Source organism: Sinocyclocheilus rhinocerous, unplaced genomic scaffold (assembly GCF_001515625.1).
Source record: "Sinocyclocheilus rhinocerous isolate Xijiao unplaced genomic scaffold, SAMN03320098_v1.1 scaffold1408, whole genome shotgun sequence".
Lineage (NCBI taxonomy): Eukaryota > Metazoa > Chordata > Actinopteri > Cypriniformes > Cyprinidae > Sinocyclocheilus > Sinocyclocheilus rhinocerous.
The window spans coordinates 111,365-125,152 of NW_015649223.1; the positions used below are offsets into that span (position 1 = coordinate 111,365).

The 13,788-nt window shown below is 37.7% G+C and overlaps 1 protein-coding gene across 3 annotated transcripts in view; it reads right to left on the bottom strand.

Moving 5' to 3' along the window:
* Window positions 1-375: 375 nt before the first annotated feature.
* klhl4 (kelch-like family member 4) overlaps window positions 376-13,788 on the bottom strand; it is a 33,394-nt gene continuing 19,981 nt past the window's right edge. For 2 of the 3 annotated variants that reach the window (XM_016515049.1, XM_016515052.1), the window contains 7 exons: window positions 12,778-12,990; window positions 12,455-12,641; window positions 12,076-12,300; window positions 9,983-10,145; window positions 6,876-7,088; window positions 5,751-5,922; window positions 376-714 (listed from right to left, as the gene is read on the bottom strand). In XM_016515049.1, the coding sequence (XP_016370535.1) occupies window positions 655-714; window positions 5,751-5,922; window positions 6,876-7,088; window positions 9,983-10,145; window positions 12,076-12,300; window positions 12,455-12,641; window positions 12,778-12,990 (1,233 nt within the window). In that variant the 3' untranslated portion in view covers window positions 376-654. The remainder of the gene's footprint in view (window positions 715-5,750; window positions 5,923-6,875; window positions 7,089-9,982; window positions 10,146-12,075; window positions 12,301-12,454; window positions 12,642-12,777; window positions 12,991-13,788) is intronic. The other variant, XM_016515051.1, reaches the window with a different exon arrangement.

The window sequence follows — 13,788 nt, forward strand, 5'->3', positions numbered from 1 at the left end:
CAATACGTGCTAATTACTTTGGTGTTTTTTTGTTTTGCTTTTTTCTACTTCGGAGACAGCTTCTTAAAGTAATTTCGACCTGACCCTAGTCCCAGACCAAAAAATTTATTTAGATGAGAATTGCATGAATGTGTGTCCACAAACATTTTGGGTAAACCAGAGTGTTTTGTTGCAAGCGTACAGCTGGAAGTATTCACAGTGGTCTTTTAAAATCATTTATCTAAGATCAAAATACATTTTCCACAAAATTGCACAAGTATGCTGCTGTCTTTAAAATTACATTTGATTTTCATATAGTTAAAAGATATAATGTAAAAAAATGTGATGAGGTTAACAAGATGTAAATATTAAAATTAAAAATTGTAACTCAAATTCTGACTGGATGCATTTTCAAAAGTATTCTTTTAATATAAAATGTCTCATATAATTAAGTAAAATCTTATAATAATACTTTTTTCCCTTTTATTCCAGTCTGTAATAATGCTGAAATATCTGAGCAAAAACAGACTAAACGGCACACGGCTGTCTAAATCTGTTGAGATGAATCCAGTTTTGACGATAGCTTTGATGAACGTTGTGTACTACGTGAAAAGAGCATTCCAAATGTTGACATCGCAGGCCTCTTCTTGAGGTCACAGTTCAGACTCTGAGCCTTCAAGGCAGTTTCACGACCACCACACATGCCCCCGCCCTCCCGATGTTTAGAGGGACCTCCTAGAATAACAAGAGACAGAGGTTAATGACCAGTGTCCAACCGCAGCAAATTCCCTCCTCCGCAGTGCTCTCTGTCACACTCTGTCTACTAACAGCCCATTGCAGGTAATCTTATGAAAGAGAGAGCAAGAGGGAGCCATGGGATGTGTAGACAGGAGGCAAACTAGACTTGAATAGAGCGTTTGTAACTCGGGCTGGCTAAGGAAAGAGTGGTTAACCTCATGGTGTTCAATGCCATTGTGACACAGTGGAAAACAGATGAATGGCAGGAAATGCTTGCACTTCCCGTTCACAGATGTACATCATCCAAGCATTCAAGGAACATTCATAAAGTCGACTTTGACATATTTAATGTTCTAGAACATTTCTAGGTGGTTATATGTAATTATGTTTTGTTGCCATGACATTATAACATCTAAAACCCTAAATTGACTATAAAAATGCAACTTTAAATATCAACTTTAATTATTCTGTTAACACTTCTGTGTTATTTCAGCTGTATTGTAAGTGTTTTTATAAAATTATAAGCTTCACACTTTTAAATCTTACAAAAAACTGGCCCCACTAAATTGCATTATAAGTGCCTCACAGTAACCTCAATTTTGAATATACCTTTGAAGCAGTGGTTCTAAACCACTAGACATCAGTCCTATAAAACTATTTTTTTTATGTTTTTAAAGTGTTGACATAATATAGTTATTTGTAGTTGTAGAATGTAGTAAATGTAGCTATATATTTAAGTAATACTACACAAGCAAGAGATTTTTGTTTTTTTATCTGATATACCAGCACGATTATCAGCACGGTTGGAAAAGTATATGGATTTGGTGAAATTCAATAAAAGAAGTTAATATTAAGTGAATTATATTTTAGACACAATATTAATGAAAATAGTTCCAAACAAATCCACAGCAGTGCTGTACATCTCAGAACAACACACAGTGGTGTTTGGTTCCAGAATGAATTCGCGTTTTGAACAAATAGGTTGAGCAAATGATTCAATTACCCATTCATAAAGTCATAAGTAATTCCTTAATGAATCAGTCCTTTTGAATGAATCAAATGATTCAATGATTTACTCATTTAATCACCAACTACTGTTTCATAATTAAAAAGATAATTAATTTTTCCCCCCTAATTATTTCATATTTCTATATTCAAAACTTTATATTTAAAATCAGAAAGAGCTTTATTTCCAAGTATGTTTGCACATACAATGAATTTGTTCTGGAGACAGAAGCTTCCAGTACACAGAGACAACAACAATACACAGATAATAATAAAATAAAGATATGCGGTAATAAAATTCACATATTTATATAAAAAAACAGAAAGACAAAATTTGTATGTACAGTTGTGGTATATGTAATATAATTTACAAGGAATGGAATGAGATGTAGGGTAGTATTAAGTAAACAAAAGTGGTATTATTTTTATTGAACAGTAGGGGAGAACATTTAACTGTTCATGAGGTAGATTGCCTGGGGGAAGAAACTTTTCTTGTGCCTGCCAGTCCTGGTGTTCGGTGCTCTGTAGCACTGGCCAAACGGTAAAAGTTCAAAAAGGAGATGGCTTGGATGTGAGGGATTTAGAGTGATTTTCTGAGCCCTTTTCCTCACCCTAGATATATACAGGTTTTGAAGGGTGGGCAGGGGAGCACCAATAATCCTCTCAGCAGTCCGAACTGTCCTCTGTAGTCTTCTGATATCTGATTTTGTAGCTGAGCCAAACCAGACAGTTATTAAAGTGCACAGGACAGACACAATGACGGCTGAGTAGAACTGTGTGAGCAGCTCCTGTGGCAGGTTGAACTTCCTCAGCGAAGGAAGTACAATCTCTGTTGGGCCTTTTAAACAATGGAGTCAATGTGACTGTCCCACTTCAGGTTCTGAGAGATGGTGGTGCCCAGGAATCTGAATGGCTCTGCAGCCACAGTGCTGTTCATGATGGTGAGTGGGGGGAGTGCAGGGGGGTTTCTCCTGAAGTCCACGATCCCATCTCTCTGTTTTGAGCGTGTTCAGCTCCAGGTTGTTAAGACTGCACCAGACAGCCAGCTGCTCAACCTTGCTTCTATATGCAGACTCATCACCGTCCTGGATGAGGCAGATGACTGTAGTGTCATCTGCAAACTTCAGGAGCTTTAAAGAGGGGTCAGTAGAGGTGCAGTCGTTGGCATAGAGCGAGAAGAGCAGTGGGGAGAGAACACATCCCTGGGGGGCGCCAGTGCTGATGGTGCGGCTGTTTGACATGAATTTCCCCAGTCTCACTAGCTGTTGCCTATCTGTCAGAAAGCTGGTGATCCATTGACAGATAGAGCTAGGAACAGAGAGCTGGGTTAGTTTGGTCTGGAGGAGTGCTGGGATGACTGAATTGAAAGCCGAACAGAAGTCCACAAACAGGATCCTCATATAAGTTCCTGGTTTGTCTAGATGTTGTAGGACATAATGCAGTCCCATGTTTACTGCATCATCCACAGACCTGTTTGCTCGATAAGGAAACTGCAGGGGATCCAGCAAGGGTCCAGTGATGTCCTTCAGATAGGCCAACACCAGTCTTCTCATGCGACTTCATGAACACAAATGTCAGGGCAACAGGTCTGTAGTCATTAAGTCATGTGATTTTGGGTTTCTTTGGGATGGAGATGATGGTGGAGCATTTGAAGCAGGCAGGGACTTCCCACAGCTCCAGTGATCTGTTGAAGATCTGTGAAAAGATGGAGGTCAGCAGGTCAGCACAGGTTTTCAGACAGGCTGGTGAAACACCGTCTGGGCCTGGGGCTTTCCTTCTCTTCTGTTTCCAGAAGACCTGACACACATCATCTTCACTGATCTGAAGTGCAGGAGGGGGAGAGGGGGGTTGCTGGAGGTGTTAAAGGTTGTGTAGAGAGATGGTCAGAGGGGAGTTTCAAATCTGCAGTAAAACTCATTCAGGTCTTCAGCAAGTCATTGATTCGCCTCAGTGCTGGGGGATGGCGTCTTGTGCTTTGTGATGTCTTTCAGGTCTTTCCACATTGAAGCAGGGTCGTTTGCTGAAAACTGGTTTTCCAGCTTTTTAGAGAAGCTCCTCTTATGGCTCGTTTCCACTGAGCGGTACGGTACAGTACAGTTCAGTACAGTACGCTTCGGAACGGGTAACCCTGATCCAGCTTGCGTTTCCACTGCCAATAGTACCCTTCTTGATAGGCGTGGTGTATGCCAGAAAGTAGCGATCAACGATAAAGCGCGACAATAAGCACAACTCTGCCTCTTTTTGTTAAATGTCAGTTTTAATGAACAGTAATAGCCATTATAAAAGTATAAGTACAAAGTATAAGAGGCTTATATAAGAGGAAATAAAGACAAAAGCAAGCAATTCAGTCAAACGTATGCTACAAAGTCAGTGCTGTACTACGGTAAAGTTCAAAATAAATATATAAAGTTAAACAACTTTGTGCTCAGCCAAAACGATATGACCAGGAATAAATAATAGATTCATGAGAATGCCTGTTAAATATAGCATACCCAAAACTAATAGTATCTTGTGTTTAATCACTACAGAGACATCAGAGCCAGCGGCAAATGTCAGAAGGACTAGCCGAGCTAAGGCTGCTCTATGCGGATACATGAGCACTGAGTGCCCGGTGATCGCCTGGAGCTCCGAAATTGGCATAGCAAATTTTCAAATAGGTGCTATCTACATCTGTACACCACCTTTCATTGATGTAAAAGCATGTCCCACCGCCACACGATTTCCCTGTTGATTCTGCGTTGCGATCCGCTTTGAACAGCTGGAAGCCCGGCTGACTTCATTCAGTCAGGTTTCCGTGAAACACAGAGCAGCAGAGTTTGAAAAGTCCTTATTTATTCTTTTAAAACATTAATCTCTTTATTTATACTATTTTAATTGCAGTGTGAATACATTCACACCACCTTGCTGTTTTAGAGCCACTTAATTATTAAAAAAATTATTTAATGCTTAAGATTATTTAAAATAAGACCAGACCCAATTTCTTATTTGAACTCACCCCCTCAACAGCTGTTTTTATTTATTTAATTTATTTATGTATTTTACTTTGAAGATCCAGGGTTCCCAATGTCTTACAAAAATCTGGATATATGAGTAAGCTCATTTTTAATTGTGTGATGTCTAGAAACGGAGTAAGTCATGTAAATGAATTAGTTCTGTCAAAATTTGCGCTTTCACGCATGTGATTAATTTTTTCAGTTTAACGCATAAAAAATATTTAATGCAATTAACGCGGGGCGGAGCTAGGGTTGGCCACCCCTCTCACAACTGCTGCTTCTGTCTCTTTTTTTCTGGACAAGAATTGCGTTTATTTAGACGCAGAACGTCTTTCAGACGCGCATTTTAACTTTACCTCGGCGCTAGTCAAACGAGCGCAGAAAAACTACAATTGATGAAAGAGTTTCAGTAGAACAACAGTGAACAGATGACAGATGAAATGTTGTCAGGCCATATGACAGTAAAAAACTATTTTCCTGTCCTGTCAGATGTTATGCTGTGCTAGTTGAGATTGAGATAGCTCTCAATTATACTGTAATGTTGAATGGCTATAGTCAAAGGTTAAATATTAGGGGGAAAAAAATATTTCATAGAGACATCAGTATCAGTGATACACGCCTTCAGTCATAAAAAAGATGCCATTAAACAAATATTAAAAAATATACTGTCTTTGTTGTCTCAGCGTTAATTTGAAGACTGAATGTGAAATTATTGCAATATAAAAGTATATTTAAAAACGTCAATGTTAGGTGGGATTAATCGTGATTAATTTCAGAAAAATGTGAGATTAGTTAGTTAAATTTTTTAATTGTTTGACAGCACTAAAATTAATCAAAACTCCATGGGCATTTTTATAACGAATATACATTTTTCAAGTAATGCCAAGCTCTAAAATATTTCATCAGGTAGAAATCACAAAAAAACTGGAAAAACCATGAGGCGTTTGAATATTGTTGTGGACAGTGGGGGCCCTTGAAGTCAAAAACCACTACTTGAAAGGCAGCCTGATTTGAAGAAAGACTCAATTCACCCACCTCAGTCCATTCATTGTTCTGTGCATCATAGGACTCGACACTGTTTAAGTAGGTCTGACCATCATATCCTCCGACCGCATATAACCTGTCTCCCAGCAGACACACCCCCACTGCATCCCGTGGGACGCTCAGAGAAGACACTGTGGTCCATGTGTCTGTTTTGGGGTCATACCTATAAATGCAGTACAGAACGTATGAGACACAGAACAACACAGTATAAACATGTGCTAGCACTTTCAATACAAGAGATAATTGCATAGAGAGGTTAAACAGCAGCCAGTCTGTAATCTAGATGATGGAAGCCTTTGAAAGCACAAGGACTATGATTAACATCCCTAACAATGAAATGCATTGTGCTTTCAGCATGCAGAGTAATAACAGAGTAATGAGTTGAAGTTTCTGACGGCCGTTGTTCATTAATTAGGATGTCTTTGTTTTCTTTAGGTACTTATTTCAGTTATTATTCATTTAGCCTTGCCCCGCCCCCCCCAAGTACTTACAGCTAGTTGGTAACATTTTACTGGGACATTTTTTTTGATAGAAATGAAAATACAGTAATATACAGGTATATTGCTTATAACTAACTTATTTTGAATTAAATTTTGCAAAGTTAATTCTTCATACTCATAGTTTACTTCACATTTAAATGTTTCTTGAGCAGCAAATCGGCATATTAGAATGATTTCTGAAAATCATGCGACACTGAAGACTGGAGTAATGATGCTGAAAATTCAGCATTTAAAAAATATATACATTTAAATAGAAGTCATTTTAAATTGTAATAATTCACAAATATTACTGTATTTTTGATCAATTAAATGCAGCCTTAGTGAGTTTTCAATTTTAATTACAAACTTTAGGCTGTATTTCAGATCATCACAAGCAGTCTATCACCACATTACGGAATTACTGTGGCTTCCTACAACATTCCTCAATGACAAGGTAACAGTGATTTCACAGTGGAGTAAAGTGTGTGCAAATTTGCAAATAAACATGCAAATTGTAGTACTTGGCACCCATAACTATGTGCCAAGACTCGCAGCCTGCTTTCTGTTGAGTGTTGTTGTTGATGTTATCATCAGGTGTTGGATTTTTCTTCCCAGATGCTGTGCCGTGGCAGCTTACCTCTCCACACAATCAGAGAGACGTGAACAATGGCTTGAAGCTGGTGCATCATGTCCTCCGACTGCATACAAGAAACTGTTATATGTGGCCACGCCCACTCCTCCCCTCCTCTTTGACATGGGTGCACACATACTCCATTTATTGGTGTGGGGATCAAAACATTCCATCGATCGCAGACAGGAGCTTCCATCACGACCGCCGACAGCAAACAACCTGTAAATACATAAAAGTTTTACTTGAAGTTGGCAAGAAATATTTCAGAATGAAACAGGATGTTCGAAGACTTGACTGTATACACTGGGGTAATTTTGATCATGAAAGTGGGCATGTGCCTTCGCTGGACCGACCTTAAAATATTGTGTGTGTATGTTTTAAGCCTTATTTTTAGCTAAAGTAGCAAAAGTTTATAATACAATTTCTGCAGATTTTATTGGTAATTTGAAATATGTTATAGAAACATTTTATTAAAACAATATTTTTTTGGAGATTTCCTATTAAACTACCTGTACTTGTATACCCATTATTTAGACAAAAAAAAAGCTGGCAAGGGCCATTGCCAGGATCGCTGCTGAGAGAACTATCTTTAGCCAGCCCTGAATGAGTTTACATTCAATTATAGAGCACTAATCTCCTCCTGCATGAGCACAGGCACCAGTGTCACAAATGAACTTTTTTGTTGAGAGGCATTATTTTCCCCCTGAAATTGAAATTGATAAAGTGGCATGAAATCCAAATTTACCTTAATGTGTGTTACTGGTCTTATTGTGAACAATTTATCTGTTCATTTTACTTATTTATGTATTGACTTGGGATCTTTAAGCAAAGTGTTATAACGTGCTCCTGTGATATGCTTACTTGACGTCTATGACATATGCAAGGCCATGCTGCAGTTAAGCAAAGTGCATTGAGATCCTGTATACACCACTCACATTTCAGCCAGTCAACAATTTATAAATAAAAGACCTGCTTTATTTTTTTTTCTTCTTGTTCATTTTTCTGTTTCACTTAAATATGTCACAATACAGTAGTAAAGTCAGTAACAACTTGTGTTTATAAAAATATATAAAACATATTTAAACACATTCACAATAAGACCAGTGACATGCATTTAATTGATTATTTTTGTATTATGTTGTGTTTAAACTACTCACTTTCCTTCCTGAAAAGAGAATTATACTGCTCAAATTAAATATTTGTGAAATGCCGTCTATTTTAACAGTGGGTTTGCAGACTCCTGGAGGTCCAAGAAGTATTGGAAATATATCAAATGTCTCAAAAATATTAAAAATGTGTTTCTAAAGATTATGGACAAAAGAAATAACTTCTATAATCTGATAGAAACGAGCATAATACAATAATGTTTGTCAATGGAAGAAATTTTACAGTGTTACCAAGAATTTTTAGGTCCTCAGATTTTGCTGAGAGTCTTGGCGAGGGGTCTCTGGGTCAGAAGCGTCTGAGCCTGACAACCCCTCTCCTACATAAATTCAAAAAGATACCTATGATATGTCCTGTTGAAAAGACTGATCAATTAATCACTTGGAGAAGTAGGACACTGGGCTCTAGAGGTAGCTTGAAGGGTTACAGAAATGCCCCATGAGTCATCAGTCAATGTTCAGCTAGATTCAAACCCAGCCTCCGTTTTCTTGGACAGAGCTAACAGCAGCTCGCCTGCCACTCATGTGACTTTAATGTAAAAGACACCAGAGGGTCTTTGGTCTCAGAGCCTAGTAACTCCCATCTGGCTGTACAGGGTTACGCTGTATATTGGATCCAGTACCTAATTCAGACCTCATCATGAGGAGAATCCATGGAGGAAAGCCAATCAGCCACAGCGCACTGCACATACTGCTGTTGATAGAAAAGTCTTTTCTTTTTCAAAAATTAAAAATAGGTTTTTCTTAAAGCTATATAGAAATGTAAGATCTTTACATATTGCAATAAAACAGATGTAATATAGTGCAGTATCCCTTTAACAAACCTAAAGTCTCCCTGCAGTCACTAATTTGGGGATTTTTAATAATGATACATATTTAAATTATTTTTCCTGTGAAAAAATTCCTTCATGGTTTAAAATGGCTTTAATGTAACTTTACACCCTTACCTCATATTCAACCATGAATATGCAAATGAATACCCACCTCCACTCAATCACACCAGACCTGCTCCACGATCACTCAGTTAACTGAAGTAGTAAACGCTACACAACAGGCAAGTGTGTGTATTACAACAGGCAGGGAAACGATGTGAGATCCACCAATCGGGGTGTTTCCCAAATCTCAAATTTTTTTAATGATTAAAGTTAATGGAGAGCATCTCGTGTTCCGAGTCCTCGACGCCTTTGAATTCAGCCATATATATTTTTGAACCAGAAACTGATTCCGAAGAAGAAGAGGAAGAGCAAATTTTATGGGGTAATCTACAAGTTGATGTATCAGAATGGTAATGCATTTTATACATCGCTCTCTAAAACTTTGGATACATCACTGTAATTGAAATCATTAACCTCTGGCTTGACTATGTTATCAAACTGCTAATAATTTGTGGCTAATGTTGCACAAATGTGACATGCTAGTGACATGAAAAGCTCCATCCCGCAGGTTGGCAGGATTGGGCACAGTACATGTCTGTGATGGTAGGAAGCGGGCTGTTTCAAACAGCATTTTTGAGACTGTCTTTGGTGAACTGCAATTTTAAGGAGAAAATGCTCAGTAATGGTGTTGACTGAATTTGCACATGGTTTGTCTTTAATCATATTAAAAACACCAGACAGACATGTAAACAACTTTGAAAACTTGATTTTCACAACAGGAGGTATTTAATTCTTGTAGATTGTTCAGTTATTTTGTAAAGAACAGCAGTTTTCTCCGTGAATTTTTTCTGGTGTGATTGAGTGGAGGCGGAGACTAATTTGCATATTCATAGTTATGCGCATACTAAATGAGGCAAGGATGTGGAGCGATTTTTCCACAATTAATTGCTTTGTGCCTCTATTGTACATTGCTTCGGATAACAGCGTCTACTAAATACATAAATGTAAATGTTTTACAATTGTATCATAACTCAACAATGCTACAAAAGAAAATAAGACAAAATTAATTCCTTACTTTCCATTGAGAGCAGTGACCCCGACTGTGCTGCGTGGTGTGGACATACTGGCCACATAATTCCACTGCCTCGCCTGGGGGTCCCACCTTTCTACTGTGTTCAAATAGCTCCATCCGTCATGGCCTCCCACTGCATACATGGGCCCCTCTAGCACAGCAATTCCTTTTCGAACAAATAAATGAATAAAACAAAAAGTAAGACTGGGCTCAGCCTTTGGTGGTGCACGCCATACATCAGACAAGCACACAATTCACTAGCAAGTGTCTGTCTTTGTCTTTGTGATGTAGTGAAACTGGCAAATGTCAAAATTTAAATGGTAATACCATGTAAGTTAATTTCAATGAACATCAAGAGCTTTTCCTTTTTAAGCAGATATCAGTAGCTAAAGACATTCTTCTGGTGCGACCCGAGCTCTAAGACGCTGTGGTAAGCATTAAGTATTCATGGTGCATCTCCCTGCTCCCTTTACAGCAAAGGTCTCTCGTGTTTCTGTTATAAATCTCTGGATGTCGCCTTTGGGGTCCTAACATATAAATCGTCTCTTGACCGACATTTTGGTTATGATATTGCAGTGCACTTTATAGGTCTCAATGAGCAACCTTTGAGTGTCAGTTTTATGGGATTATTGTACAGTGCATTTTCTCCTCTGAGTTTAAATTACCTGCCATATTTTTTATACATATTTTTATGTGCAGCCCAGATTGCCTTTGTTAATTTATAGACATTCGTTTTGATGTTTGACCATCCGGTTATTTTTATTGTTATTTCTTGAGGCACTGGTATTAAAGCCACACAATTTTTATTATGCCCCCACTGGTTTGCCTTTGGCGTGTTTATCGAAATAGATGCACAGCAATAAGTTTTCTCTTTGTTTTGTAATGAATTCAATTTTCTACTAAATTTAAGTCAGTTTATTTGGTTTTTACATTATTAACTGAAACTCCCTGTCCAAGCTTTGGAGCTTTGCTGGGAAAAGTAACATCACTATCAAGTTTTATTATTCGTCTTCTTCCTTTACGAATCACTTCCTTGTGCTAGTTTTGTCTTCGAAAACTGGACCAGAATGAAAAAAAAAAGATTATTAGTGTCAACATTATCAGCTTTTAAGTAAGGCACAAAATAACATATAATCTCCCTAATGCACCAAACTTTACACGCAAATTAAGTTTCACACTGTGATTGACTGCTTTTGATAAACTGAGACATTGTTAAATTTCCTCGGGCTGTAATCTGCAGGGGCGTCTTTTCTGTTCAGCTGCTTTTCAGTGTCTTGCGCCATGAACCGTTTCTAAGAGTGTCAAGAGTCGAAATATTTCAAAACGCCTGCAGAGACGTCTGTGATCTGTTCCATTCTGCTCCGTCTAGCTATTGTTGAACCAAAACACATCATGTGTGACCATCAATGAAACTGATATTGTATGTTGCGTGAATATTAATTGAGTCATGCAGACATGGCTTGGTAACCTAGAAAGTAAAGCCAATTAGACAAATAAATTAATAAATATTCATTCATGAACTATGCCCTCATAATAGTAGGATTTTTTCATCTTCACCAGCTGATTAGCAACATATTCCTTTCAGCTAATAAGTTAGATCTTCTAGGTGAACATGGCTTTGTTAATATTAATGAGCAAATCCTTATCAATTACAGCATACACACTGCCAATATAAATGTGAGGTAGTGCTTTTTAGAAAAGTCATGTTTTTGACCTCTATAATATCTTTTAATAACATTAACAAACCTAATGCTTAACAAATGATTTGTTAAAATACATTCAAAATATATCAAATGTAGACATCATGAATGTTTGATCAAGATCATTTCGAATGTATTCATATTTGAATGTTTATAAATTACTGATCTATTAATCTATGTAATTTAACTAGTAAGACTTTTAAAGTGTTCATGCATTGAGGGCTGGTGTTGTTTAATGCTGTAGATCAGATAATTACCAACTTCATACCATGTTTGTCACATTTATGCTATGACAGAAAGAAGCTAATTTAATTACTAAACATTACAGCATAACAATTATTCATATATGTTGAGTAATAAGATTACACAAACATCTGAAGCATTCATAAAACACACCTAATCCGTGTCTGTGGGTTGACATTGGCGGCATGGTGGACCACACTTTAGTGATTGGGTTGTAGCACTCCACCATGTTAGAGGTCTTGAGTCCATCCCTTCCTCCAACCACGTAGAGTTTGTTATCAATCACTGAAACCCCGAACTGAAGTCTTCGCCCATTCATGATACCAACTTGGATCCATCTGTTTGTGCGAAGGTCGTATTTCTCTATCGTTGTAGACCCTAAGAGTAGACAGAGACTCTAGAGTTTATTGTTAGTTAAAGAGTTGATTGCTGCTATGCTAATAGCTATTCTACTGTACAAAGTTTCTTTTTTTATGGCAGTAAGAGGTACTGCTATTAGAAAAGTATTAGAAAAAACGAAATAATGGTCCACCTTTAGAGGCATCCATGCCTCCAACAGCATAAAGCGATCCAACAGTGGATTTCCGTGGTTTGGTTCTTGGGCTCTGTAGCATGGGACGGCGTTCTGGCAAAAGATGGTACTTCATGGCTTCCATCAGGAGCTTCTGGCATTCCAGGTCTTCTGAAAACATCTTATTGTTTTCCAGATCAGCAAGAAGCTAAATTAAAAAAAAATTGTGCATTAACATCAACAGAAGAAGAATTTAAATATGAGGTCACCAGGAAGTTTTTTTATTGATTATATTAAATTGTAATAAAATTACCAATAGTCTCATATGAATGCTACTGGCAAACCTGTGGTGGTAAAAGGGGAAGTCGAATATACGCCAGCAACACTCCCAGATCCCGTTGTCGGTGCTGCACATCATAGCGAACCCACATCATCAGTGCTTGGAAAATCGTTTCTTCATCTGGAACGTTGATGTCATCGCTGGCCAAAAGCTTGACAATTTCAGTTGTGGGCAGCAAAAGGAACTCCTGATTCTGAATGACCTCTAGAAAGTGTTCCTGAAATATTAAGCAATTTTGTTTAGTTATATTATAAATCTTTGTGCAGCACTGTAAAGAGACATTAACAGTAAGTCCTAAAATTAATGTTAAAAGCCTAATTCTTTTTATATTTATATAAATATGTTATATTTTATTATGATAAATGTATAAATGTTTTCTTGCTGTATCCAATGAAGTAATTCAGTTGTTGCAAGTCAGAAACAACAAATGGTGCTAATAGACACGTACAGTATGCTGTAGAACTACCAAAAAAATCATGATCCTAACCTAAAGTGACAAAACATCCTCTTTTTCCCAGACATGTCCTGGTCACGATTTCTAAATTGCCTTTTTTGGGCTTTGTTTTCCTATTGTTTTCATACCTGGAGGTAATGACTGATAAGTATTTGATTAAGAAACCACAACTAGATCCTAGTGAACTGGCAAATTACAGACCCATTTCAAATCTTCTATTTATGTCTAAAATTTTAGAAAAAGTTGTGTCTGCTCAATTGTGCTCCTTCCTGCAAAAAATGATCTCTAAGTATTTTGACCAATAGCATGCAGCTATTGTACATAATCGAAAAAGAGGATGCATGGTCACCATATATAACCTTCATCTCCATACCAAAATTTTAGATGGCCAGACAGTGCTCCATCTTTTCTAAATTGTTAAAATATTGGTGAGCTGTGTCCCTAAAGACTGTAGTGCACACCAAAGCTTAGCTTAAGGCCCAATCCCAATTCTACCCCTTAGCCCTTCCCCTTTCCCCTACCCCTCCATTTCGCGCGTTCACGTGAAGGGGTAGGGGTGTC